Source organism: Oenanthe melanoleuca, chromosome 21 (assembly GCF_029582105.1).
Source record: "Oenanthe melanoleuca isolate GR-GAL-2019-014 chromosome 21, OMel1.0, whole genome shotgun sequence".
NCBI classification, from domain to species: Eukaryota; Metazoa; Chordata; class Aves; order Passeriformes; family Muscicapidae; genus Oenanthe; species Oenanthe melanoleuca.
The window spans coordinates 2,325,813-2,353,674 of NC_079354.1; the positions used below are offsets into that span (position 1 = coordinate 2,325,813).

General features: G+C 43.0%; 2 protein-coding genes across 5 annotated transcripts in view; one reads left to right on the top strand and one right to left on the bottom strand.

The window, feature by feature from the left end:
• MTOR (mechanistic target of rapamycin kinase) overlaps window positions 1–20,618 on the bottom strand; it is a 63,315-nt gene extending 42,697 nt beyond the window's left edge. For 2 of the 3 annotated variants that reach the window (XM_056508188.1, XM_056508186.1), the window contains exons 1-29: window positions 20,543–20,618; window positions 19,332–19,495; window positions 18,848–18,956; window positions 17,365–17,597; window positions 16,812–17,012; window positions 16,000–16,134; window positions 15,295–15,570; window positions 14,861–14,969; window positions 13,856–14,042; window positions 13,543–13,671; window positions 12,477–12,721; window positions 12,092–12,307; window positions 10,803–11,008; window positions 10,184–10,306; window positions 9,774–9,863; window positions 9,594–9,686; window positions 8,975–9,109; window positions 8,509–8,638; window positions 8,080–8,330; window positions 7,188–7,229; window positions 6,025–6,111; window positions 5,286–5,453; window positions 3,809–3,921; window positions 3,191–3,353; window positions 2,842–2,934; window positions 2,017–2,163; window positions 1,177–1,319; window positions 413–575; window positions 153–298 (exon numbers count right to left, since the gene is read on the bottom strand). In XM_056508188.1, coding sequence (XP_056364163.1) covers window positions 153–298; window positions 413–575; window positions 1,177–1,319; window positions 2,017–2,163; window positions 2,842–2,934; window positions 3,191–3,353; window positions 3,809–3,921; window positions 5,286–5,453; window positions 6,025–6,111; window positions 7,188–7,229; window positions 8,080–8,330; window positions 8,509–8,638; window positions 8,975–9,109; window positions 9,594–9,686; window positions 9,774–9,863; window positions 10,184–10,306; window positions 10,803–11,008; window positions 12,092–12,307; window positions 12,477–12,721; window positions 13,543–13,671; window positions 13,856–14,042; window positions 14,861–14,969; window positions 15,295–15,570; window positions 16,000–16,134; window positions 16,812–17,012; window positions 17,365–17,597; window positions 18,848–18,956; window positions 19,332–19,451 — 4,253 coding nt within the window. In that variant the 5' untranslated portion in view covers window positions 19,452–19,495; window positions 20,543–20,618. The remainder of the gene's footprint in view (window positions 1–152; window positions 299–412; window positions 576–1,176; window positions 1,320–2,016; window positions 2,164–2,841; window positions 2,935–3,190; window positions 3,354–3,808; window positions 3,922–5,285; window positions 5,454–6,024; window positions 6,112–7,187; window positions 7,230–8,079; window positions 8,331–8,508; window positions 8,639–8,974; window positions 9,110–9,593; window positions 9,687–9,773; window positions 9,864–10,183; window positions 10,307–10,802; window positions 11,009–12,091; window positions 12,308–12,476; window positions 12,722–13,542; window positions 13,672–13,855; window positions 14,043–14,860; window positions 14,970–15,294; window positions 15,571–15,999; window positions 16,135–16,811; window positions 17,013–17,364; window positions 17,598–18,847; window positions 18,957–19,331; window positions 19,496–20,542) is intronic. The other variant, XM_056508189.1, reaches the window with a different exon arrangement.
• Window positions 20,619–20,891: 273 nt separating this feature from the next.
• Window positions 20,892–27,044, top strand: UBIAD1 (UbiA prenyltransferase domain containing 1). Of its 2 annotated transcripts, none has more exons than XM_056508245.1 (3): window positions 20,892–21,108; window positions 21,976–22,528; window positions 23,390–27,044. In XM_056508245.1, exons 2-3 carry the CDS (start codon window positions 22,006–22,008, stop codon window positions 23,875–23,877), a joined length of 1,011 nt encoding a protein of 336 aa, XP_056364220.1. In that variant the 5' UTR covers window positions 20,892–21,108; window positions 21,976–22,005; the 3' UTR covers window positions 23,878–27,044. The 2 variants fall into 2 exon arrangements, with proteins under 2 accessions (XP_056364220.1, XP_056364218.1); XM_056508243.1 differs by lacking the exon at window positions 20,892–21,108 and adding an exon at window positions 21,117–21,878.
• The last annotated feature ends 818 nt before the right edge of the window (window positions 27,045–27,862 follow it).

Genomic DNA, 27,862 nt, shown 5'->3' on the forward strand with positions numbered 1-27,862 from the left:
GACAGAACTCAGCAGTTAAAATTGCACATTTGCAAGTATTTTAACAGCATCTTGTGACAGAGTGAAGTCTTAAGAATTGCCTAGATTAATCTTAGTGGTATCTTAAATTGTAGCTAGTGCAAGAGCAGAAATCTCTCCAGTTGTGGTCCTACCTGATGAGAGACTCAAGAATGGCTGGGGTGGGACCCTTTTGAAATTCCAGCTCTTTGTAGTGAAGGGCCTTAGCATATGCTCGGCATTTGGCAGCTCTTTCCCCCAGAAGGACAATGCCATTGTCATCTCTCAAAGGCAGCGGGCCCTGGGAAGGAGCACACACATCAAAAGCAGGATGAGTATTACAAAATAATCATGAATCCCACACAGAGCAGACACCAGGCTAGCACTAGAAGGAGCTGCCCAACAGCATCTCTACCTTGTCACTGTGCTCCATGAATTCTGCCAAGTTCAGCAGAGTCTGAGTGACTTCTGCAATATCCTGAGAAGTCAAGGCCAGCTCAATGCTTCGGATCAGCTCGTCCTGCTGGTCTTCATTCAGTTCAGACCAGCATGAAACAAAAGCAGCATTGAAGAGGTCTCTGGGGAGGAACACAAAAGACAGTGTGAGGTGGGAATTAATAAAAAAAAAGTCTGTTTGACAATGGGCTCCCCTTGTTATTCAGAGAAAGAGAGCTAAAAAATACACTTACATGCTTACCTGCAATAAATAGTGATTAGTTCTAACTAATCTAACTTCTGTGAAACCTTAATTAAAGAATAGAATAGGCTGGTACACTACAATAATAGAAATATTGTATTATCATCTACTATCAAAGTTTCTCCAGACATGCTGGTTGTAAAAAAGCACTGCAGATTATTCCACTCAGAGGCATTTTTATTCCCTACAGTAAATACTCAAAACTATTTCATACTCTGCTGTTTTCCCAGCCTCACTTATGTGCCTTATCTTATTTCTGGACTAATATGCAGAATTTTAATGAAAGATTTTGTGCACATCATGGAGCAGCCAACTAGGAAAGGTGGAAATGAAATCAAGCTGTTGGCTCTTTGATTTGTGCCAAAGCATGAACTATCTCTATTTATGAAACCTCATAGCTTCTAAATAATCTTCTTTTTCCCTTATAATATCTGGCTTCCATCTGCCATTTCAAGTGAGACAAAAATCCAGAGATCCTGTACCGAGCCATGGGATTATAGGCCTGAGCCAGGGCCCAACATGAGCGCAGGGATGGTGAGGAAGAATCTTTCAGCAGCTCCAAACTCAGTCTCCTCAACCATTCCAACCAGTCATCCTTGGAAACTCTTCTTGCTGCTCCCCAGGCCTGCAGTACAAAGGAAGACAATTCAGCTACCAAACAAAGCACTGTCCAAGAGCAGAAGAAATCCATTAGCAGGCAGCATTACCTCTTTACAGCTCCAAACCACATGCTAAGAATTCCTTTTCAATTTCCTGAAATCCATTAGTTTTACCAGATAATCTGCAGCACTTAAGTCTCATGTCTAAGAAATTTTCCCTAAATGTATTCTTGTCATGACATGGCAAGTATTTAATATGAACAATTGTTTCTCTAAAAAAATACATGTAGACCTGAAGCCACTGTTGAAACATCAGCTTAAAAATACTAAGTTCTGCCTTCAAGAAAATATAAAACTAAGATACAAGAGGAGCAAAAGAAAAATATGAAAAAAGGCAGAGACTCTTTAATAGATGTCTCTAATAGCAAGAAATTATTCATTGTGATTTAGAAAGCCTTGTTCATACTTAACAAGCAAGTGTAAAGACTACTTCACAGCCATTTACAGTCTAAGAGTTCAAGGTCTCCTATCTTTAAAGTTGTTCAGCACCTTCTAATTTTAAAGTCTCAGACATTAATTTGACCTCAGTTTTGTAGAGAATAAAAAAGCAACATAAAAGCAATATAAATAAATGCAGTTCAGATATACCAGACAAAACTCCTTCAGTGTGACACATTAACTTCCTTCAGCAGCAAATTCATGCTGTGAAGGCCCCAGTCTCACCTTCTGCAGGTTGATGGTGCTCACATGTAATTTCTTCATGGGACCTGTTTCCACAGGACCAGTGGACAAAGTTTCTCCCTGGTTGCTTCTCAACATGCGATGCTGATAAATCAGGGGATCCTCCTCTTCATCAGCAAGAGTGTAACCCTACAATAATTGGTTTAGAGTGAAGATCACACCCACACATACAGAAGCAATTCTCAATAAGCCAAAAAAGTCAGAGCACTTGCAGCAAAATCTTACAGTAAAATCTGTGAAGCAAATAACCATGTTTCATTATAATGATTACACCTTATAATCCAGAGAACTTGAAACTATATCCCTTTGCTTCTCAAGGTAATTGTCAATAACCCTTAGCTCCCAGTATAAAAAGCTAAAATAATGTACATTGAAATAAGCACTCTTGCCTATTAGACTTGCTAGTTGTTTGTTTACAATTTACAAATTCTAAACCAATTACTAAGTTTTTAAAATGTAAGACATTCCACAGAAAATTCTGAGATAACAAGGTCTTCTCAAGTCCTGAAACCATGGAAAAAATAGGATAAATCCACATTTAAGAATTACCAAGAAAAAGAAAAGGCTACAAGTCTAAGTTCTTCCTTAGAATTTGCAATGATTTTTCTATAGGAAATATTTAACAGCAGTAGACAAAAAATTTCCCATTGCAACCTCACAGTCTCCTTAAAAAGCTGCACTTAACACAGAAACTGAGCAACAACCACTCCTCATTTTACGAGTAAATCCAAGTGCAGGTTCCAGCTACATCTATTTCAACATGACAACATCCCAAAAATGCAAACAACTGTACACTTGTGAGCTTACCTTTACAATTCTGCAGATGAGAACATCATAGCGTTGGTGGTTAATTCTGTGTCGCACCAGGACTTTGTTCACCATTGGGATAAAAATTTGATACTGTGAAAGGAAATGCATCATAAACTTGTTACTCAGTAGCACCAAGAGCAGTAAAATTCCATCACATTGTTTCATTGATGAGAAATCAATTCTGATAGCTTGATTTCAGTAACTCCCAATTCCAGAAACAGCTAAGAGAAGAAAAATCCTTTCTCTTGGAAATCCTTGAGTACATTACAAAACTTAAAACTTTAAAGCCTTGATCTTTGGGACAGTCACACCTTCTGTGAGCTTTCAAGCCAAAGAAGAGTGTTACCTTCTTTCCCAGTTGGAAGACCAGAGAGGAGAGGGTGTCCATGGCAGTTGTTCGTAGCTCAGGGCTCTGATCTAGTGTTCGTACGATGGGATGAATTATCCGTGATGCATAATCCGTGAAATCCAGGGACTCTGTCAAGCGGTCCACTGTTTCTAGAGCAGCTCTTAAGTCAGAGAAAAAAAGAGGGAAGAACTTATCTCTCAGTGTTAAGAAAGAAATAAGACTGAAAAATGATTAAGTGCTCAGTCCTCCTACAGTTAATAATAATAGGAAAAACAGGCCACCAGAACTCTGTTAATGCAGCTAGTAATTGCAGGACAGTTTGCAAGTGATTAAAATACTGGAAGGTGAGAATCAGGAAATTTTAAAAACCGCAAAGAAACAAAAACAAAACAAATAAACAAACAAAAAACCCAACCAAAATCCACCAACAAACCCAAAAAGCTAGTAACACTGCTGTGGTGTCTAAATAAAAATAATCTTCCACAATGATTTAACACTGAAAAGATGAGGAAGGGACTAAAAGTGGTGTTTCACTGTAAACATTCAGCCACTGCAGAACCTGGATATCACAGGTAAAACTGCAAAGAGAGAGACTGCAAAGCCACCAGCACTTACTTGCGAGCCACCACAGGGACATCTGGGGCATCAAACAGCTTTACAATGGGAGGTAGTAACAAATGAAGGTAGTCATCCAGGTTAGCTCCAAAGAGCTGGATTGCATTAAGTAGCTGGAGAGAAAAATCATAGAAGAATAGAATGTCAATGGGTTTGAATGGATCATAAAGATTATCTAGTCACAACCTCCTCTGCCATGGGCAGGGACACCTTCCACTAGACCAGGTTGCTCAAGGCCATATCCAACCTGAATATGAACCTTGCCAAGGTTGGGGCATCCACAACTTCCACACACAGCCTGCTCCAGTGTCTCACCACCCTTTCTTTACTGCAAATTTCTTCTCAATATCTAACCTAAATTTCCCCTTTTTCAATTTACACCTGTTATTTCTTTTTCTGTCACTACAGTTCCTGACTGAGCAGAGTCTCCGTCTGGCTGCCCTGTAGCTCCTTACATATAGTGGCTCTCTATGTAACCTTTTCTTCTCCAGCCAGAAGCAGCACAACTTTCTCAGCCTATCTTCACAGGTGCTCCAGTCCTCTTATCAACTTTGTGGCCTCCTCTGGACCTGCTCTAACAGTTTCATATCCTTCTTACATTGAGGACAACAGAATTGTACACAATGCTCCAAGTGGGGCCTCACAAGAGTAGAACAGAGGGAGAGAATAAAATCCTTCAACCAAAAGAACCCAGTGTGACTCAAAGTCATGGATGAGATCCATTTTACACAAGTAAAAATCTCGTGAAAAGTTTCTTTAACCCTGCACTTTAAACAACTGTCTGCATCATTTCCAACCAAGCCACTGCCAAATTGCACCTGTCCCATTTGATACAATACACAGACAAGGAGCCCTCCTGAGCTGGGCTCACACCTGCCTGGGCAGTGCCCAGAGCCCAGCAGCTGCTGCAGCCCCACTGTCCTAGGTTACAATGTAAAGATGGGCCCAAAAATATGTATTCTATCACCATCTGCTGAAACCAGCTGGGGCAGTGATTCTTATCTCTGTGGGAGATATCCTCAGCTAATGGGCCAGCTGTTAAAAACCAGACTGGGGCAATGTTCTTTATCTTTCCCATGACTCATCCTCCCTCCAGGAGATATCTCCTGTTAATGGCCATTGAGTCCCAGTGCATGACTGATAAAATTCCATCATCCCACTGGGAGATGCTCCACCTAGGGGGAGGAGCCAAGCCTTTCCTGGATAAAAACTGAGATTTGGAACACCAAAGCTGCCCTTACCCACTGGTTTCCAGAGGACAAGAGCTGCCAGGATCACTGCTTCAACAAGACCACTTCACCTGCACTGCTACCACCACACTAACTAACGGGGTGCCAGGTTATATTCTCACTGTCAGTGGTTTTTACTTTTGTATTATTGCATGCATTTTATTTTTCTCTTTTTTTTTCCTATTAAATTGTATTTCTGATTGGAGTCTCTCACTGGTTTTGCTTTCAAAACCATTACACCCACTCACCTTCACAGAAACAATACGACCCTGACTGTTGTCATGCATGAAGACCCGTAACATGTGAGGAATGAGCTGAGGCAGGTACAGTTTGAATTCACCTCCTAGAGCTACCACAATCTGCTCAATGAGTAAGATAATTGTGCTCTGTATGGAGTTGTTCATAACCCAGAAATCCTACAGAAGAAAGAAAAGAAGAGGGGGAAAAAGTCCAGCAGTTCTTCAGCTGAGTTGTACCAATTACAAGAAAAGCAAACTGTAGGAGACAGTGTGTAGATAAATTCAAGGGGAATTGCAGGGAAGGACTACACTTTCTGTTTTTAAAACACTCTGCACTTCCAGTACATTTATAGTTATTGAAAACAACCTCTGGAAAACTGATTTTTTTCCCTAATCCTAATATAAGTTTACAAACATTTAGTGAAAATTATGTGAAATGCCACCTATTTATGAACTCCATATCTCTCTTGCTAAAACTATTTTTCTGGAAGTTGTAAGTGCACAAAATCCAAGTACTGAAAATAACTCAATCACTATCAGAACCTGAAGCTACATTTACTTGTTACTACCAATAACAGAGATTATAACTTCAAATAAATGGTATTCAAAATACAATTATTACTTCACATATATACAACTCTGCACTTAATATGAACTTAGGAAATAATTGATACATTTGATAATGTATTTGATAAACACTGTTCATCTTTCTGTGACAGTAAAGTACTGGATTAAAGATTGCACTCACTCTCATCAGGGTGACAATCTCATCCATGTATGGACGAATATGACTTCTCACAAAGGACACCAACATTCCTAGCTGCTGGAACAGGAACTGGAAGGAAGAAATGTGTAATAATCAGTGTAGCTTAGCCAAATATCAAAGCCACTGGGTAAAGAGTGGCACAGGCAATTGCAAGCTCATTTAGCAAACAAATAGCATGCATAGCTCCTATGTGCTCAAAATTTGAGACTAAATTCTTGGCAGCTTCAGCTCATCAGTTTGGGTTTCATGGGTTTTTATAGGTTTTGCGGCTTTGGTTAATTTTATTGTTCTTGTTTTTTAAGAGGAGAGTGAGGAAGAAAAGTGATTTTAGGTTTATTGCTTGCTTTTCCCCCCAGTTTGCACAAAAAAAAAAAAAAGTGAGCTCAAAGCCTCAGACACTCAAGTACACAGAGGTTTATAAAGTGCCAGCAAATCTACAGTGTCAGAAGAAACTTGCAAGCACAGACACCTCAATCACTGAGCATTGTCATTTAGGTTTGAAGGATGCTTCCAAAAATTTAGCCCCTAGTCTGTTTCCCCTGCCTGGAAACCAAACTGACCACATTTTAAGATACTTCTGTACTCTTTCCCATCCCCACCAAGGTATATTGGTGAAAAGTTACTGGGGAATGCAGTTAGGTCCTTGCCAGAAACACCACAATTTTTAAAAGATGGCTGATTACACCATTCATTCTTCACCACTAAGAAGAATTTTGACTTAAACAATTTTATTTGGATACAGTATGACAGTTTTGCAATTCCTTTCACCCCAATGCATCTAATTGTGACAATGAATTTACTCTTTATATTGGTATGATATCACATGGGCTAAATTGCTTTGTTGTAGTCTATTTTCTCTATAAAAATAGGAAAATGTAAGTTATCATCTACTAAATTTCATTTCTTCATGCAGTTTTGAAGACTACAGTGACAAAATACAACATGGAGCTCATAAAAAGAGATTACTTCTTATTTAATTCTCACGAGAGTGTTATCTCAGCTTCTTTAGTGAGAACAGTATGCATACATTTACTAAAAATGAACTCTGAGCTATTGTACTGTGCCTATTTTTTGGTGTAGTGAGAGGATGCTTACATACAGGACAAGGACCTTCCTCTTTTAGGCTTTATGTCACGCATACCCACCTCAGCTCTTCTCCCCAGTACACTTTCACCATCTTCTTTTACCTGAAAATTTTTAAACAGAGTGTGCACAACTGCATAGCTTTCAAGCAAGTTAGACCAGTCAGGTCTAGAACCTCAGCCAACCCAGATGTAGATGTTTTCCTTACAATCTGAGTGGTAGTTCAGGCTGGGAGAAAACAGCAGTTCTGTAGCAGAGCTGGGATTCTGCTAAGGGAGCACCCGTCCCACCTATAAAACATAGCAGTAACAACTACAAACTGCCCTTCACACCCCAGAGCATTTGGCTGCCTGAAGAAAGCCTTGGCAAACAGAGCCATCTCTGGTTAGGCAAACCTTAAGCCCATCATCATCTTCACACAATCATAATTTCCTTCTATAACACAAAGTGAACTTAAGTGGGAAGGAAGAGAAAGTACTGCTGTGGAATTCACCAGCCATGCCTCTCTAAATGCTACCAGACTGTAAAACTGAGTTTTCCTTCTCAGAGATGAGCCAAAGTACATGATTGCACCAGAAATTTGAAGAATCTACCCCTATTATTTAATAATACTGTTTGCCACAGAGCATTAACACAGAGACCACTGAAAGATCTGGAAGCTGCACGGGTGTTTTCCTGAACAGCTCAATGAAAACACAGAATCAAATGCTGGCCTTCCAAGGATTATGCTCAGAAGCAGCTGTTTCAATAAAAAAGCAGGAAAATTGTTTGCACTGGACATTCCAGTAAATGCTCACAGAAGGGAAAAAGCAAAGCTGAACCTCACTTCTGCAGCATGCTTGGCATCAACACATAGCACAGCAATGCCCAAAGCCAGTCACAGTCTCTTCAAGGAAATGGATTCTTAATTTCACAGAGTGGAACAGGAGGAAGGAATGGTCCCTAGCAACTCACCTCTCGGATGGCACCATCACACACCCGTATTACATTAAGGAACGTTGGCATGACCTGGGGCAGGAACTGCACACACTTCAGTCCAAGGGATTTGAAAATAAAGGTGATGGCCTGAACTACCATAGTGTGGTGCTGGGATAAGGACTGGTCTCGGAAAATTCTCATCAGTGCCACCATAGAGACAGCTGGATAGAACTCATCCAGAGGCAGGTTGCCCATGTTCACCAACATCTCACTGGTGCTGTAGTCAGCTAGGAGAAAGAAGGCAGTGTCATGGGCTAGGTATGAAATATGGGTTAAAGAACATCTAAGTGTAAATCGAAAACACGTACAATGATTCTTTAAGAGCAGACAAACTGGTAACAAAACAGTCAAGATCTGTTAGTAGATCATGAAATTTATCTATCTGAAAGAAATGGAGATGCTTACAAGAATCCTGGCTGGATTTGGACTCTGAGAGGCTAACAGCTGAAGCATCTCGTGATTGATCAATCATGCCAATGTTCACTTTGTGTTTGTAAGGGTCCAAAGCACCCAGCAGCCCTAACACACGGATAGCCTGAAAAGACACAAGGAAAATTCACCACAACTTCATCACTAAGGCCAAAGACAACACTCAAACACCCACATTTGAAAAAATCCTGATGATTGAAGAGGAAAGATCTGGAAGTGAAGAGACTGCCTGGAAAAAACAGTGCTTTCCATCCAGCTTCTGAAAGCCACTTCAGTGACTTAACACATGCATTCTCTTAATTCTGATTATTGTACTGTGCTCAGCCACAACAACAATGATCTCTCCCTCCCTGCCTTAAATCTATGCAGGCACATTTATCTGGCAGCTCTCTCTTCCCAAAAAGCTTTTCTGAGCGCTTGTGTGATAGTTTCATGTTCATACCTCTCTGCGGGTGCCCTGGTTTTGCTCAGTTTTCAGGAAGTTCAGAAGCACCTCCAGCAAAGTTGGGTACTTCCTGTATGGTTCTACCACATAACCAGTGCTAGCCACAAGCTGCCCCAGTGTCCAAAGAGCCACCTACAAAGATAAAGCCCACACAAGATTAGTTTTGAACAGGAAATTTATTATGCCTTCTGATACATCAGTCATTCAACTTTTTTAAAGTTTCTTTGCACATTTTAGTATCACACTGCAAACCACATTCCAGGGCTGGAAAGCCTCTATAAAGAACATTTTTCTACAAGCAAAAGTTAAGAAAGTAATAATCTACAATATCTTAGGCTCTCACTCTGAGGTACAATTCAAATAAACATTCAATTCAGAGAGTTTAAGCCTTCCAACAGAAACAGCTTTTTTTTCCTTCTTGTTTTTCCTCTAACAGCTCTGAACTATGTCACAACAGGCACTGTAATCCCTCACCTGTGGACCCTGAGTGTAACTCCACTAGAGAGATTTCAGTGATCTAAAGGTTCATTTTAGCAGCTATGATGGGATGTGTGGATATTTTCTTACAGCTCTGATCACAGCAGCTGTCAAATTTAGTACAGTTGTAAGCACTTACTTGTCTTTTAGCCAGCAGAGAGGAGTCCTGAAGCATATCCATAATTATAATGAAGAGCTCATCCACCCACTTCCTCATCTCCAGCCCACTGACCTATTGAAAGACAAAATTTCATCCTTCATCTAGCATTCCCAAAACCTTAACAAGCATGGCAAAGAGGCATCTGCAGTATATCCCTACCTGTGCAAGCTCCCCTATGGTAGCCAGGACATTGTTAATCACACCTGGATTGGGATCTGGATCAGGATCTTTCAGTTTCACAATCAGTGCCTGGGGGGTGAGAGTGAGACAAATTATTTTATGTGTTTAAAAAGTACTCAAAATTATCTTTCCTTTTGTTTAAACCTGCAATTGACCTCATAATCATAGTAAGAATTTCAACATTGAAAGAAACTTTGGTGTCACAAACATTTTGCAAATCTGGAATTAAATTGGGCTAAATTGTCACCCACGTGTACTCCTGTGGGTAACATCTACACCAATTTTTTTTCCTTCTATGATGAAGCAAAAGAACTGCAGCTCCTGAGGGCCATGTAACCACTTGCTGTGTCACCTCCTTCCAAAGTCACCAGGAAATGCAGAGACTCTACCTTAAGGATAGGCTCCATGTAGGGACGGATGAGGCGCGGAGCATTAGAAACCAGGTGACCCAACATCCTGGCACTTTGCTCTTTAATTCTGCCAACACCACTGTGCTCCAGCTCTGTTAGAATCTGCACAAGAGACAAAGGAAGCAAGCAAATCAGGAAAATAAAGGTAGGTAAAAATTATTTGCATTACCTTCTGTCACAACTGAGCACTTGTAAAGGCTATTCTACATTTCACGCCCTTATAATTTATTCTAAATTAAGCTAATTTAATTAGCATAAAAGAATGGCTCCAAAATCTGTGTTTACAAAGAGGTACCACACATTCACCTAAAAGCACCAGAGAACATTCTTCCTCCACAGAGATGGAAAGCACTATGGCATGGTGACTAGGGGTGAAATAACAACTGCTATCCTTCCTTTCCCTTCTAATACATCCATAGAGCTTCAGTCCATTTAAACATCCACCACAGAAACCCACTAAGCTGGGCAATAACTGGTTTCCAAAAGAGGTTGATTCCCCCACTATCCATGCATTTACAGCTGGATAGCCCAGGTCTTTAACAGCACCTCAGTCTCAATATCGATTACAGTTTCCCCTGCAGGCATCCCTCCTCCTTACCTGGATTAACATCTTTCTAAGGAAAGGCATGACAAAGGCAGGGTTCATGCTGCTCAGGCGCCCCACGGTGCAGATGGCCAGCTCTCGGATTTCAAACACTTGATCATTCAGGGCCACAAAAAGAGCTTGCAAGTTTTCAGCCTGGGCAAGGTGAGCATCGAACCGCTCATCCAGAGAAGCCAACACACAGAAACGTATGTCAGGGTCTGCAAGAACACATTTATTTCTCCTTAAGCGCACAAAATTCCTGTTCCTTTTTTTGCCTTTGTTCACAAGACAGCCTCAAAAATTCTTCACAAGAGCTTCCCCAGAGCAAGACACTATATCAGTTTTCACACACAAAAACCAGGAGAGTCAGCCCAGGAATCTCTGTGCCACTCAACATGTCCTAATAATGAAGTCAGTACAGTGCCCTTTTGCACCTACAAGTGTCACTTTTGAATGCTATGTGGCAACCTGAGATGAGTTCAACTGAAAGAATAAAAAAAATCAAGTACAAAGTTTCAACAAGAAGGACCAATTCCTTCCCAAACAAAATTTAAGGCCATGACCCAGAACAGCAGCAAAAGAGGTCTCAGTGTTCTACTTAGTTCAAAAGGGCACAGAGCATTTTTGGATTGGAGCATTGGAGCATTTTTAACTAGTCCTCTATTAATACCTCAAAAATCAAGATGTAGAAAAAGAATTTGGGAGACTTTTTTTTCTAATTTACCAAGAGTGACAGCTTAAGTTTAGTGGCAAATATGTTCAAATTCTATTACAAATTCCGTTTCTATTCTTAATATCATCACCTGCTCACATGATAAAATTAACATGTGGTAGGATAACCTGTAGAATAGTTTGTAAGGATAGTGCAGAAGGCAATTTTCCTCAATGAATTACAGCTCTACTGATTGCCAAGAAATGGAGACAGCCTTGCCTGCTCAATGAGGATGGATGTTATAAAAGACTGGGCTAGCTAGCCAAGAGTAAATTGGAGTTGGAGCTTAATACCCAGAGTCTGCTGGCTGTGAGAGGTAAGGGACAAATAAGGTAAGAAGATGTTGTGTGAGGGACAGACAGGGTTAGGTGGCTAGGTAAGGGACAGCTTGGGGTTAGTCAGTCATGAAGAAGGAAACTTGCAGACAGGAGAGGAGTCTGTGCTGTGTGGAGCTGCCTGTGAGGAAAGGAGTCAGAGTTGCCTGAAAGAAGGCATGAAAAGTTTTTAGTAAAAGACTGGTATTGGTGCCAGTCATATCTGTCTTGACACAATTACTACAAGAACCCTTTTCTCGGAATCCCACACTAACCTGGGTCAGTTATTCCAACTACAAGCAGTTTGCTGAGGACATCAGCCACGACCTGCACTGCTGTCTGGCTGACCACATGGGCATGGCCACTGATCAAGTGGATGGAGGGTGTGAGCAGGCGGGAGCAGGTGCGGGCTGCCTCCATCCGGATCTCCTTGTGCTCGCTGTTCAGGAAGTGATCCGCGCAGTGCCGGACAAACTGAGTCAGGGAGTGGCCTGAAAAGGCAGAGGGGTGATTAAACACAGGTTTACACCTCAATTACCACTTTACCAGGGAACAGGAGTTTAAAGAACATGCTCCCAGAATTTTCCTGCTGCTTGTACTCTACTCCAATGCCCCAGCTGTTTGTATCCCATACACCCCTGCTTCCTTAGCTCATCTTACCTTCAAACTCAAAGCTACCAAGTGTACGAAGGGCAAGCGTGATGCTCCCCACATCACTGGCCTCTGGGATGTTGGTGAGACTGGGGGAGGCCAGCTGGTGGGCAAGGCCCTTTGGCATGCCTGGGTGTCGCAGAGGCTTGTGCATCAGAACAAGAGAGAGCATTTTCAGCAGCCCATCCTGGATATCCTTCTTCAGCTGTGGGATCTGACGGCTCAAGTCGTACAGCACAGCTGTTAGAGCAGGGCTGAGGGCAAGAAGCAAGTAAAAATCATTAGAAAAGGAACAATAATGTGCACATTTCACCTTTTGGTTTATTTATGCCTTTGCCAATCAGGATATAATTGTGGGCATTCACACATGAGAGCAACACCTGCAAGCAGAGCACAGGGTCTTTGTGTGAACTGAGGCACTAGATGACCTTCCTGTATAAACTGGGTGAGCAAAGTCCCAGGACTGTTGCACACATCACTACATTAGCCAGTGTTGCTATAATACTGTCACAAATCTAAATGAATTCTCATACATGTGCTTTTTAAACAAAAAAGCAACTAAATTCACTTCCAGGTGACAATTTAATTCAAACACCTTTGTGCTATTTGAAACTTTTCTCCATACCTTTCCATACTAACAACTTAATTAATTCCTCCAGTAAGAACTGTCAGCTACAAAGGTGGAAAGAAGCCAGGAGCAAATATTCAGCAATTCAGCTCTCCTTCTCTGCCAGTTTGATATGGCAGAAATCTGCTGGCTGTCAGATGTTTTCAAAAATTTTGCAGGTTGCTGCCAAATATATTTGAATAGTGGAAAATAAAGGAGACTACTTTTGGACTAGTTGCTCTACAACAAGATTTCTTTACTGAGATATGAATGCTCTTAAATAACAACAGATACATTAAGAGTTAAAACATACCATTCTTCTGAAACATCTATAGTGATCTTCTGAAAGATCTCTTATGTCAACTTAAAACAAAAATCTTCCTTCTCAGTCTGAAAACGTTAAAGATCTCTCTCTGAATGGTTAACAATGCCATCCTGCAGCTAACAGCAAAACAGATTTATGCTTACCTCAGGCCCACAGCCAGCATAGGTTCCAAAAGCTCTTTGATGTCCTGCTGGATACTGGGTCCCATGGCTCTTGCCAGCATACTAATGCAGGTGAAGACTGTGGCATCAACCTGCACAGACTTCTGTCTCCTGGAAAGGGACCACATAATTACAAGGAGCTGCTATTTTTCAAACATCTTTTCTCATCCCACTTCTGTGTTATCAGTCTTACAGAAACACTTCTGAGTTTTATACAAGAATTTGATCCCACATTACAAAAATTATATAAAGAGGAAGTGTTTCCATTTCTTCCTCTAACTTTTCACATACTTACTTGTGGGCAAAGTCCTTTGGGGGAAGAGCTGCTTTTATGATTTCAAGGACTTTTGGAAGGTAAGCTTGAAACTCAGACCTCACAGCCACAGAAAGCAAACCCAAGGCCTGGAAGGCTGCTGTGCGCTCCTTCTCCTTCTTCACACAGCTGAGAACATGATTCATGGTGTCTGGAAGATACTGATCAGCTGCCCACAAGACAAAACAATATAGATATTAGAATTCATTTAGGTTTATACAGCTGCATAATATTTCCAACTAAACCTTTACAAGTGTAGAATTAGAGAACAGACATAGTCATATTAAATTTGCTAATATGACCAGTGGCAAACATGTCACCACATACTGAAGATTTCAAACTACAGAAAGCTTTGTTTTTAAAAAGAAAACTCACCAGAATTAAAAGAGCTTTAAAATATCCCCACTGCAACAAGTTTTACACACATATAAGATCCAAGCATCTTGGTTTCATAATGATTGATTGGAAATTTGGAATAATTAACAGAAAAATTGTTCCAATCTACTAAGAGCAGCTTGATGAACTTGTCTCCAACTCTGATACTCTCCTAAACTTGCTTGATATATCAACTAAACTGCTTTAAAGATGGAAGGTATTTCCTAGCACAAGCAACAGAGAAAAAGGAAGAGAACTCTAAAAATATTTGGGATATACTGAGTTAAAGCAAGAGAGAATTCTCCTCTAAATCTGACACACTGAGGAGAAAACAAAAAAAGAAGGGTTTTATGTCTTATGGTATTGATCACCAAATGCTGACACTAGGTTTCAATCTATTTTCTTCATCAGAGCAGCATTTTGGCATCAGCTATCAAGTCACATTTATCCAGAAAAAAAGACTGTCCTCCCACAGAGGAATGTGCTCATCAGACAAGCACCACATTTGGAGTGCTGCACTGCTTGCACAAGTTCATCTGGACCAAAGAGAGCTGGATAACTTCCAGACCAAATTCAGCAACATTTCTAACATCCAAGCATCTGTCTTGTCACCTGTGAATGCTGAAGGACGGAAAGCTGCCAACCGTGGCAGCAGATTGAGAACCGTCATCTGGATCAAAGAATTTTTGCTGGTTCTGCACTTGAGAACCCACTGGCAGACCTGGAAAGAAATAGATTAGGCTTTAAAGGATGGCAACTGTCAGCAACACACAAATGTTTATTCCCTGTGTGCTTTTAGGCATTCTACTGACATTTGGCTTTAGAGTCTATCAAAGAAAAGGGTAATCAAGACTGCTCCCAAAGGAAAAAAATCACTTGCCCTGAGGCAGTAAATGACAAAGACACAATAAATATAAATATTGAGTTTTGAAGGCTCAGTTGAATACTAGCCAGTATTGCCTGCTAAGTAAAAACACAGAGGACAATTCCTCTGCAAGAACAGATGTTGAGAATGTTGGGAGACCAGTTGAAGAACAAACACATACTTGATCAAATTTCTCTTCCATTAGATCCCTGCAGCATCGACTTTCTACCAAAGTAGATTTTGCTGGAACAGGTGAGGTTGCAAAACCCATAATTCCTTGGTGAGCACTGTACCCCAGGAGACCAGCCAAAGCATTTGACTGAGAGGGCTGAAGAGACTGGAAGCTTGTGAAGGGAGTGATGTGGCGAGGCTTGGTACTGAAGCCCATCAGGTCTTTGCAGTACTTGTCATGCACAAGCTGCTGCTGAGTGATCTCCTCCATCTCCTCTCTAAGGCGCTGGACAAAGTAGAGAAGCATTAAAAATATAAAAAATAACTGAGTAAGATACTCCCAGTATAGTGTTACCCAAATCTCCTGAACAGCATCCTGTATAATCAATATCCAAACAGCTGTAAAACATCAATGAAGAAAATCCAGCAAAAATATTTGGGTATCTAACATGCAAGAGACTCCTCACTCCATAGAAAAAAAATCTTTTTCATTGTATTTAATCCAGTTAATAGCCTTTCCATCAGAGCTTATTACCTCCTCAGCCCAAACTTGTCCCTTTTATTTCTCTGACACACTTTAATGCTTGACTCCGTGTTCAGATGAGTTTTCCACCCAACAACCCCACTGCAACACTATGGGATATTTCCACAAACTGCAGAGTTGCTATACACTCTCAGTCAATCCCCATAATCCCCACCTTGTTCCTCTGCTCACCTCTCCCTCCATACTGCTGATTCTCACTAGCTCATTGAGGATCAGTAAGGCACCATGGATTCGGTCATCACGATTCATTCCTTTCTCTTTGGCCAAAGTCTCATCAAAGCCCTTCTCAGCCTCTTCATATGTATGCTTGAGGGAAAAGGAAAAAAATCTCAGTGACAATGCAGAAACAAAGCCTGTGAAAATGAAGTAGTACTGCCAGTCAAGAGTTACTAATGTTCTGAGTAGCCACAAACCTCAATTGAGTAATAAAAGAAGTATAACACAATAAAATTCGGATTCACCCAGAAGTTGTAGACTCTGCTGCAGAGTATCAGCTTTATCACTATCTGCAGCACTTATTTGATTACAAAAAATCCAAGTTCATAACATTTGACTGTCACTGTCACTTGGTATCACAAAGCTTGAATTCATATGACAAGGGCAGCAAAGCAAAGATTCAGACAAAAGAATTCTTACCTTTTGCACTTATATTTTATCTACACTAATAAAACCCTTTACTATCAAGGGATGACACTAGATAATTGCATGGCTATAGAACTAGGTCAAGTTCAACAGCTGAAGATGAGGCACAGACAGAACAATGTAATCTTGAAAGAGTTAAGTCTTGCTTACTTTTACAGTAGTAGACTAAAGGAACTACTCACTTTGGAAACTATTATATTTTCAACACTTTCAAGGAGTGGCAGTTTATTACTGACAAAGGTGACACAGGTTCTCAGCTTAGTCAGCTCTTCTGAAAACTGGCACTTCAACACCTGCATTGCATTATGAGGGGCTCCTTCAAAACAAAGTTATTTTCTTACTCTGTACCACTGGGGCTTCTGCATCTCTTTTGGCTCCCGCTGTGTGGTGAGGATAAGGCAGGCTCTTAAGGCAGAGACGGCTCCCTCTCGGATGGCCTGTTTGGGATCCCACACAGCCACAAATATATTGTCAAAGAATGGCTGCACTTGTTGGAAGAAGAATGTAGGCACGCTGATTGCCAGCTCACGCAAGACAAGAACCTGGAGGTGGGGAGGGAAACAGTAGCAATCTGGAAGATGAGCACACAGAGACAAACCTCATAACTTTTACAGTGTAGTACCATTTGTTTAGACTGTCAATGTCTGTGAGCTGTTTCCATCCCCACACTGACAATTCCCAGCATAACAGTGTCTTGGTCTTCCTTAGTCACTGGGCTAATGGAGATGCAATGAAGCAGCAGTCTGTCTGCCATGAGAGCATTACAGATTCTCAGACATGGACTGACAACCATTCCCATCCTGACCAAAGCTCTTCTGCAGATTCCTGTGCATATTTCCTACCACTGTTCACTAATCCCAACTATCCCATGACAAGAAAAAAAGCTTCACTTACAGCTGCATGTCTACGACCTTCATTCCTGTCAGCTCCCAGCCATTCCAGAGCTCGTTTCACCTCAAACTCCACATACTCAGCTGTGAAGGTGTCACCAGCCATTGCAAGCCTCCCAATAGCCTTGGAAGCCATCTCCATTACCACAGGGTCATTGGATGGCAAGAGGTTCCTCAGGTAGTTGGCAAACCTGCCGATACGGGTGGCATTACCTCCTTCAACACCGATAAGGCTTGCTGCAGAGAAAGGGAGCAATGCTGCAGTTCTCCCCAAGAGCCAGTGAGGCAGACAGTAGGTAATCCCTGGATGAGAGCTAGTATTCCCTACACATTCCTTAAAGATTCACATTAAGTCATCCTAAACTGCAAATCCATAGGAAAAAAAAAAAATCAGGTGACAGGAAAGGGCCACCATTCTTCTGAGCCTGAGATATTTAAGTGAGTAGAAAAATACCTCATAGATTTTCCTCATTTTTAGGTTTAAAAGAGAAAAAAATAATTTACCCTGGATCACAGACTCATTCCTAATAGAAAGACATTCATCTGCATGCAACTACTACAGCTAGTCCACCTCACAAGAAAAAGTCAAAGAACAAGGAAATGCTCTTCTCCTCAGTACTAGAGGCAGTCTCTCCTGGCCAGGGTGGAGACAACTCATCAGGCATCAGCATGGCAGAAGCTTTTGTTGCCAGTGCCTGGGTTGTACCTGCTCTGTAGTTAAAGAGACCATCAGTGTCCAGGGCTGTGAAGCTGACACCTTTCAACATCACTAAATTCATAAAACAATTTAAAAGTGATAATGTCAGCTTAAGATATGATGTTATCAATAAAGAGTTCTCTGAGGGATTTACACTGCCTTCAAACACATTGGGACTGGAAGATTATGTCTATGAGCCTAAACCATAAATATCTCTTTGACTATTCAAGAAGTAACTGCTACAATACATGTCACTTGCCTGAAAGGCCAAGTATTTATGCAAGCTGATTCCCCAAGAGTGGGGATTCAGGCAGCTCTGCAATCTCACAGAGAACACAGCCAGAGCTAATGGAGAGGCTGATCAGAATCAAAGCAGAAGCTATGTGAGCCTCTCTTGGGAATGGAAGTTGCTGTTATGGAGCCATGTAAATTTAAATAACAAGAATCAATCTTGAGAGAGTTATCCTACCCTGATACATATAAAGGGGTAGCACAAGGTGTTCTCAGCTGAGCTCCAGAACAGAATTTTCATGTGCTCAGCATTCACATTTGATGCTCAACTCCCAGAAGAGCTCAGAGCCCATTAGGTGCCGGGTTTCCAGCCACTCATAGTAGCTCCCATGCTGACACTTCACAGATTTTCAGAGCCCAGCAACGAGAACACACCCAGTGTACTGAACTGTCAGGCATCAGGTCCTGAGTATAAAAGCTCATTCCTTTTGAAAATCTGTCCCTAAATATGGTTACATGAAGAGAAAACTCAGCAGAGGCATCATGCACTTTCACTCACCTATAGCCAGAATACCACCCTTCCTTTCATTTGCATCAGAGCTAGAGACCAGCTCAAATATGTGATGGTTCAGCTGATCGTAAAACCTGGTAGATTCTTCCTGACTCATCTGTAAAAGCAAATAGTTCAAATCAGCTTTCAGCATTCTCTCCCTCCCTCCTGCTCCAAAACCTCTATAAAGACAAAGCTGCTTATGCCACTTAACAGAAAGAAATAAAATCAATACATTATGAGCTCAAAGTAGTTTCTGATTTGTGCCTTTTATGCAGCAAGTTTACTTATTCTGATACGTGACTACTCATTTGTGCCACCAACTTGCTCACCTCTCCCACATGCCAGGGGGCAAAGATAAGCTCCCTGCTGTGCCACATCTCCTCTCTGAGACCTGCTTCCATATTCCAAAAATCTCCATTGTAAAGGCACCCAGCCCACACCCTACACTCAATGATCCACAAGGACAAACAATCCCATTTGCAGCACTCACCTCACGCAGCTCCATGGTGACATAATGCTGCAAGTCCTTGGCAGCTTTGGCCCTTGTCTCTTCGCTGCGACTCTTCAAGCCATTGGCAAATTGTTGGAGGATGGACACGGTGCCCGACATGGTGGTGGCACAATGGGGCTCAGGGGCATCAAGTCCTGTAAATTCTTCAGAGACACATTTTTTTACTGCTTGAATTGAAAACTCTGAGCTTCTTTCTTAAGGCTATCCCTCCTGTCTGTTCCCAAAATACCCATAACAATGTTGTGCTGGCAGACCATAAAATTACTAGTAATGACTATATTCCTTAGGCACTACACCCCATGATAAAACTGTAACACCACATATCTTGACCCCCAGCCTATTTGTTCTCCAGTTCCTCAAACACCAAAATACATTGCAGTAGGCCAGGTGCCCTATGGTGATCTAATCCTAAATCAAGGGTAATGCAACAGTTGAAAACCAGCAGGGTCAAACTAGGGTTTGCAGCTACTTATAATAAGTAAGCACAGCCATTCCCAGGATTATATCACTATTGTATCTGACTTGTCCCTGAACACTTTCATCCAAGTTTCTCCGCAGAAATCTCAGTGTTACACCAACACAAGGAAGACTCGGCACTGACAAGTATTACATTCTCCAATAGATATTTAAAGATGGGAAGTCCAGTTATAGCAACATCAACCATTGCAACAGGGGGTTTCCTAGCATAACACATAAACAAACTTTCTCAGGAGCCTTTCTTCATGTCAAAAACATTCCAGACGCTTGACGCCCTCCCGATATGCAGATTACATAAACACTGGTTTGGTAAATGTAAATGGTTCAACTGCTTCTCCTCAGACATTCCACACGCGGTCACAGACATCAGCGGGACCATAGGTGAAGTGGCTGCTGGCAGGAGGCAGGAGAAGCTGCCCGGATCAAAGAGCAGCCGGGGGCTGCTGTTGCCCATCAGCCCAGCCCGGTGTCAGTTCCTGGGATTCCCTCACAGCCACAGAACCCGGCGGACAGGACCCGGCAGGCCCGAGTCCGGGGTGAGCTCCATAGGCCGAGTGAGGGAGGGGTGAGGCGGGGAAAGGCGAGCGCGGCCGGCGGGGCCGCGGGCGGCACCGCCGCGCGGCCGGGGCTCGGGCAGGTCTGCCGGGGCAAGGAGCGGGAGCTGAGGGGAAGGGGAGCCAATGACGATGGGAGGCATCGCCGCTCTCACTCACCCGCCGCCGCCGGCTCCCGGACTCCGGGCCCCGGGCCCCGTGTCCGCCCCGCCGCCGCGCCTGCAGCGCCGGCGAGCCGCTGCTGCCCAATGGGCTCCCAGGAACGGCGTGATCGGCATCACGGCTGACCAATGGAAAAAGAGGAAAGGGGGAAGACTCGCCCAAAGCTCCGCCCCTTCCCAAGGAACTGCAAGGACGGTCGCCCTCTGACCAATCATCAATGCAGTAACAATTGAGTGGCAGCACGTATGACCAATAGAATGGCTGGGCTTGCCCAGCAGGCCCACCCTCCCGATGCCGCTTCCGCCCTTCCGTGAGGCGCCGGCTGTGGCCGGGCTACAGCATGGGTGGGTAGGGGACAGCAACCAGCATCATCTGCTTGGGCTGGAGTGAAGCGTTCGGCACCGTTCCGCGTGACATCCTGGTCCCTAAACCGGGGAAACGTGGATTTGGTGAATGGACCACTCGATGGATAAGAACTAGCTGGATAGCCGCACGTAAAGTGTTGCGGTCAGCGGCTCATTGTCCACACGGAGACCAAGGACGAGTGGTGTCGCTTACGGGTAGTACGGGGGTGATAGTTTTCACTAACTTTGTCGGTGTCATAAACAATGGGATTGAGACACCCTCGCAATTGACACCGAGCTGTGTGGTGCTGTTACATGGTGGAGCGACGGGATGGGGACTAACGCGTCTCCTTTATGGGAGAAGGTGGTGTGGAGATCTCAGAGTAGCCTTCCAGTATCTAGAGGGGCCTACAAGGAAGGACTATTCACGAGGAACAAGAGGGAATGGGTTCAGACTAAAAGAGGGGAAATTTAGTTTAGATGTTAGGAAAATGATTCTGGTACAGGCTGCCCGAAGAAGCTGTGGCTGCCCCATTCCTGGAAGTGTCCAAGGCCAGGTTGGGCAGGGTCTGGAGCAGCCTGGGACAGTGGAAGGTGCTCCTGCCCATGAGAGGGGGTGAAACGAGATGAGCTTTAAGATCCTTCCAGCGCAAACCACACTACCGGTGCGAGCCCCGTGTGCGCCGTACGCATGCGCAAAGGGAGCGGGGCGCTGTCTGCCCGGTGTGCTCCGCTGAAATGTGTCCGGCTGCCCGCGACAGCACCGGCGGCTGTGTCCGCGCCGGGTTCCGGGCGCTCCGTGGCGGCTATGGCGTGAATCGTGGTGCTGGCGCCTGCTGAGGGGTGACTCCCTGGCGGCCGCGCGTGACGCCGTTTTGCCGCTTAATTTTCCTTTTAATTTGTCCGCCGGGAGGTGCCGGCGGGTGCGGAACCCTTCTCTCACGGCCGCGGGGGTGGCGAGGCCGGGCAGGCTGGCGGTGGCAGGGCGGGTAATGGCGGCGCTCTCGCGTCCCCCGCACGCCGCCATGGCGGCGGCGCCCCTCGCGGCCCCGGGGCGCCGCTAACGCGCGGCCCTTCCCCTTCTAGGTGCTGCTGCTGCGACACGGCGGGGCGAGCATGGGGCCGGCAGAGCTGGTGCAGAAGATCAGTATCAGCGCCGAGAGCCCCCGCGGCAATGAGAGGAACGGCAGCGGCTCGGCGCTGGCGGGCGCTGACGGGGCCGCCCCCGGCAGCTGGAGGCAGAAGTGCGCGGCCTATGTGCTGGCGCTGCGGCCCTGGAGCTTCAGCGCCTCGCTGACCCCTGTGGCGCTGGGCAGCGCCCTGGCCTACCGGGCTGAGGGGACACTCGACCCGGGGCTGCTGCTGGGCAGCGCCGTCACCGTCCTGGCTGTGCACGGCGCCGGCAACTTGGTGAATACCTACTATGACTTTTCCAAAGGCATCGATCACAAGAAGAGTGATGACAGGACATTGGTGGACCAGATTTTGCAGCCGCAGGATGTGGTCCGGTTTGGAGTTTTTCTCTACACTGTGGGCTGTATCTGTGCTGCTGGGCTCTACGCTGTCTCCACGCTCAAGCTGGAGCACCTGGCCCTGATTTACTTTGGAGGACTTTCCAGCTCCTTCCTTTATACCGGAGGTAAGTGCTGCATCCCGTTTGTTGTGAATCTTAGTAGTATGTATGTAGAATGTAGAAGTGATAGAATCAGCTGAATGGTCAAAAAGTTTTCTAGAGGAAACTATCTAGTGCACTGCCGTAATTTCCTGAAGTCCTGGTAGGTAAATTTGTATTCTTTGCAATTGAATGTTGTGGGAAGTCATACTAAGATCTCCAGTTGGATAGTGGTGTTGAGGCATTATTATTTACATGTATAGCTTTAGATGCTTGTCAGAACTATTGCTGAATCTTTTTGTGGTGTTTATCTCATATCCTTTAGTAGTGCAGCTAATGGCATATTTTCTTTCTTTTGGAAGGAATGTTACTTTGTTTTGGAATATTTTGTTATTATTTAGATGGAGCTTCACTGTGAGTGCTGTACAGTTTGTGATTCTTTTTAATAAGACAAAGATATTTTAGTGTCTTCTTGTGTTGGACAGATACAAACATCATTACTAGGAGAAGAAAAAGTAACTTAGTTTCTAACTGTCAGACTTTCAGTTATGTGGGTTTCCCTGAAAGCATCTTGTCAGTTTTGCATTTTGTTCTGAGCCTTTTCTGTATTTCTTCAGGACCAGGTTCTAGTATGCATCATCGCACTGAAAAGTACCTAGTACGTTTCTATCTGCAGAGGCAGGTACTTCTAGATGGGTTTAAAACCTGGCCCTTAGTTTTTGTTACACTCTCTGCCTTAAGGAGAAATCCTTATCTTAAAAAAGAAAAAAGAGATAGCATGTTTCTTGTCCATAGATGTGGGAAAGGGCTGAACTGTTATGTCACCCGTTCTCTTCTGCCATTTGAATTATTTAATGATGCTTGGTTTTGTTCTTGTGTCTTGCACAGGAATTGGATTTAAGTACGTTGCACTTGGTGATGTGGTGATCCTGATCACCTTTGGGCCCCTGGCTGTCATGTTTGCCCACGCAGTGCAGGTTGGTTACCTGTCTGTGTCCCCGCTGCTCTACGCCGTCCCTCTGGCGCTCAGCACCGAGGCCATCCTGCACAGCAACAACACGCGGGACATGGAGTCGGACCGGCAGGCGGGGATTGTCACCTTGGCCATCCTCATCGGCCCCACCTTCTCCTATATTCTCTACACTGTGCTGCTCTTCTTGCCCTACCTGATTTTCTGTGTGCTGGCCACACGCTACACCATCAGCATGGCACTGCCACTGCTCACCATCCCCATGGCGTTCTCGCTGGAGAGACAGTTCCGCAGTCAGAGCTTCTGCAAAATTCCTCAGCGGACAGCCAAGCTCAACCTCCTGCTGGGCCTTTTCTATGTGTTTGGCATCACATTGGCACCAGCTGGGGCTCTGCCCAAACTGTGAAAAGAGCTGTAGGGTCAGGCCTCGTAATTCACTGTTCATGTCAGTTACCAGTGGATGTTATGAGTAAATGACTTGTTATGGACTGTGAGAAGAATGGAAAGACCACCTTGCACTGTTGATAGTGAGTGTTATGATTTCTGCTCTTGGATAGCTTGTACAACAGCCTTCCAAAAAGTGATTTGTCTGTTCTTCAGAAGGGGAGAACTGTGTGGTTTGCTTTGAGGAACAAGGTGACATAAGGTCAAGGAAATGTTTAAAGAACCTCATCCTTCTGCCACCTTATTTTTTCACTGTCAGTTCAATGAAGGATAGAGCCTCAAATACACTCTCTGTTTGCTTCACAAGCACAATGATTTCTCTTATCACTTCTTTTCTTATAGTGCTGAAGGAGTCCAGTGGCTCCCATATGGGAATCAGAAAACACTGCCAAATGTTTAGCATCACAACATAGGTGCCATTAATTCACTCCCTTGTAAGTGTATTTCATCTGTTGTATGTCTTAGTTTTTGTTTTACTTTTCCTAGCCAAGTTTTGAGCTTTTATTTCCAAGCCCTCTGAAATGCACTAGATACTGATTCCTGAACTATTGCTTCTGCTTGTCCCACATAGTCTGGAAATTTCAAAGTTGTTAATCTCTGTGGGTTGTGGTGCTAAAATGGAGCACAAATAGCCCACTGCACAAAGTTTATGCCAAAACCAGTAAATCTGTATTCTGCTACAAAAGCTGAAGCTGTAAATGCAACTGGAAGGCCTTCAATGGGTAGAAAAACACATGGTTTCCATTTTTGTATTTGCTTAGAATTCACTCTCTGAAATTACAGTTTTTGAGTTAAGGGGGAGCTGACAGAGTGCTAGATTTCTCTGAATAGCTATGGATTAATAGATACATAATGGAAAACAAATTCTTGATTTTAAAAAGCATTTTAAATATTTTTTTCTGTTTATTTAGAGTATTATTCACAGTATTATAGTGAAATGTCTTACTATAAGAAGCCCAGTTTAGCAAAGAAGAAATATATTGTGTTAGAAAAAACAAATCTGGATTATTGCATTGGCTCTGCCTGAAAATTAGGACTGGAAATGGGAAGAAACCAATTTTCTTAACAAGATTTTTCCTAATGGAGTCCAGAATTGGTGTCACTGAATCACAATTAAGTGATCTCTGAAGGAAAGTTCCCCAACTCTTTTTCCCCCCTCTATACCTTAGTGTTGCTTTGTTTTCTCCTGCAGATCTTGCCACTTGCTGTTCATGTGGCCCTTTGGAGAGTTGATTGTTTCAGCCATTATGAGAAAACCATGCCAAACATAATGGGGAAAATATGTGCCTTCCAGTGCAAAGATAGGTTTGATCCAGAGCATATTACTTAGTGGCAACTGGATTCTGAGTTATTCAGTACCTGTACACAGGTTTTTGTGAAAAGCTTGTTTGCAGGAGCTGTGGAAAGCTCAGAGGAGATGACACAGGTGTTGAACTGGAGCTCCTAGTGCCAGGTCACAGCCTTGCTTTTGAACTAGTGTGTGTGTGAACCACTGTATGAAGGGCTTTTACACATGAGCAATAAACTAGCAATAAACTCACATGGTGTTACCCTGCATCTGTCATGGGTAAATTATGCCCTCGTGGTGTCAATCTGAAAGAGCCCAGTGCCATTAGTGGGTTGTACTGACAGCAGTAAAGCTGAGTTGATGGTCCCAGATTAAATGGTACAGCTATTTAGAGACTGGTTTTATGGCTTCATGTTATCCAGTGTTACCTAGCAGTTATTTCAGAGCTGAAGTTAATGGGAAGGAGTCTTTGCAGGCCTGTTTAATGAGCCACAGTTTTATCTTGTATTTATTAAAATGGGCAAATGATCTCTCTAATCTGGCTAGGCACAGGACAAGAAGAGATGCTTTCTACAGCAAAATACTTGTTAGGATTAAAAACAGAGAAAATGCAAAAGTTCAGCTCAGATGGATGGAGGGGGATATCCAGAAGGTTTTGGGAGCTGTTTTCAATGCAGATGTACACAGCAGAGTTTGTACTGTGGCTTCTTTGTGGACCTATAGAATGAAGAGCCTGACTCCAATACCCATTTCACATTTCTGCAAACCAAAAGCTTTTGTAGGGATGAGTAAGGGCTGAGCTGACAAATCTGTTAACCTTGCAATTGGGGATATGCAGGTTTAGGTTAATCCTGCCCTTTGTAGCAGCTCTGTGCTTCATTTTAGGATAACTTGGTTTTCAACAGCTTTAAGTTTGAAAGAATGGTTAGTTATCTTTTCAGTACTTCTTTTACAAAAACTAGAGTACTCCAGCTAAATTCCTTAAAGTGACTTGTATCTTTGATAACTGTAATTGTAATAATGGGAAGATCATTGGTGCCATGGAGTATGTAACTTTTTGTATCCTGACTACCCTTTCCTGGGTAGGATGTCTAGCTAGGGCTGGAAAGGACCAGTGCTTTTTGTTACTAAGATGAAACAGCTCATAATTACAAAAATATCTGTGTGGAACACTTTCCAAGGTACAGGGGATTCAAAGTATTTTAATAGTAAAACTGAGGTGAAAATTTGATAATTCCTCACTAGCAGATACTGGTTGACTCCAATTCCCTCTTTTTGAAAAACAGTATCATTCCAGGTTCTTAAGGATATTAGTAATAACTAGCACATTCTTCACCATGGTTTTGAGGAAGTAATTTCATTTCTCTGTCTCAGAAAACAGCTAATTTTTGCCTACCTTACAGGGACGCTGAGCTGGCATCATTGTCATAGACAGCTTTGAAAGTAAAAAGTGCTTTATCTCTGTGTGCTTTCCAAAAAGCTTGTTAGTACTAGAAAACATTTTAGATACAAATTAACATAAAGGGTGACTTAGCCAATGTAGTTTGGCCAAAATAATCTTCACATATAATCAATGAGTAATAAGAGAAGTTAATTTATTGGTTTGCTTTGTGATGAAGATGCTGGGTCTCTTCCCTTACCCCATTTTCTCTGTCCCATGCTACTTTCCCTGAGTATAAACTTCAGAAATTTCTTTCAGGTCACTCTTGATGAGCTGTATTGCAGTGTGATGAGTGTGCACTGGTAGATAAATAGATCTGTAGCCCATCTGTTAATGTGTCCTAAAGCACCTCCTGGCCTTTTTTCTTACCCAATAAACTGTCTGAATGTTACTCAGTTAATTATGCTATGTTTGATTCTTTTATATTACTCAAGTTGTATTTTTGCACATGGATTAAAACATGGTCATGAAAGGAAGGTCTTCAGTTGCCATGTTTATACTATAAAGTGCCTGAAAAATCAAAATCCTTTTATGAATCACATAGTTCTGTCCTTCCCTATCACAAGGCAAACAGTTCTGTAGTAGTGATCATTTCCTACTAATGGCAGACTTGGAATAGTTCTGGTATATTAATCAATGTGCAGAATTTTCTCTGGTGCAGTTTTCTGTGCATGTAACGTACTGTTCAGTATTTGTGAGGAGATTTCAGCTGAACTTTAATATCTTTAAAAAAGATTAACTTTTTCATCCTCACCAGTATGTTCTGCCAGTTTTCCAGTGCTGTGGTCACTGCTCCATAGAACTGTGACAGCATAATACCTCCCCCATGTGTGTCATAAATGAGCCTAAAGCTTGGTTTGAAATTTTCCTGCCTCGGCCAGTGGCACAGTGTGCTCCACAAACACATTTGGAGATAGTTATAAAGGATAAAATGCAGGATAGCATGGCATCAATACATGGGCTGATCTTTCCAAATAAGGAGGCTTCAATTCTGAGTGTCTGCAGATGGCAGCGTTGCTCTTCCATTGCTGCTGCAGCACCTTTTCTCCACAGGAACCCCTGAGCTGTGTTTGCAAAGGGTTTGTTAGTGTTTGGTTGTATCTCACTGGGTCTCCTCTGCTGTAGCCTATAGTCTTTAGAACTGATAGAATGGAAAGTTCTTTTGGGGAGTGGTTTGGTTTGTTTCCCTGTCACTGATGTAGTACAAAGAATGAAGAT

Excerpts from the sequence above, each read along its gene's own strand:
- UBIAD1 (XM_056508245.1), top strand. The coding sequence starts at position 22,006 with ATGGGGCCGGCAGAGCTGGTGCAGAAGATCAGTATCAGCGCCGAGAGC. Across the intron at positions 22,529-23,389 it reads CTCCTTCCTTTATACCGGAG|GAATTGGATTTAAGTACGTT; the intron begins GTAAGTGCTGCA and ends TGTCTTGCACAG.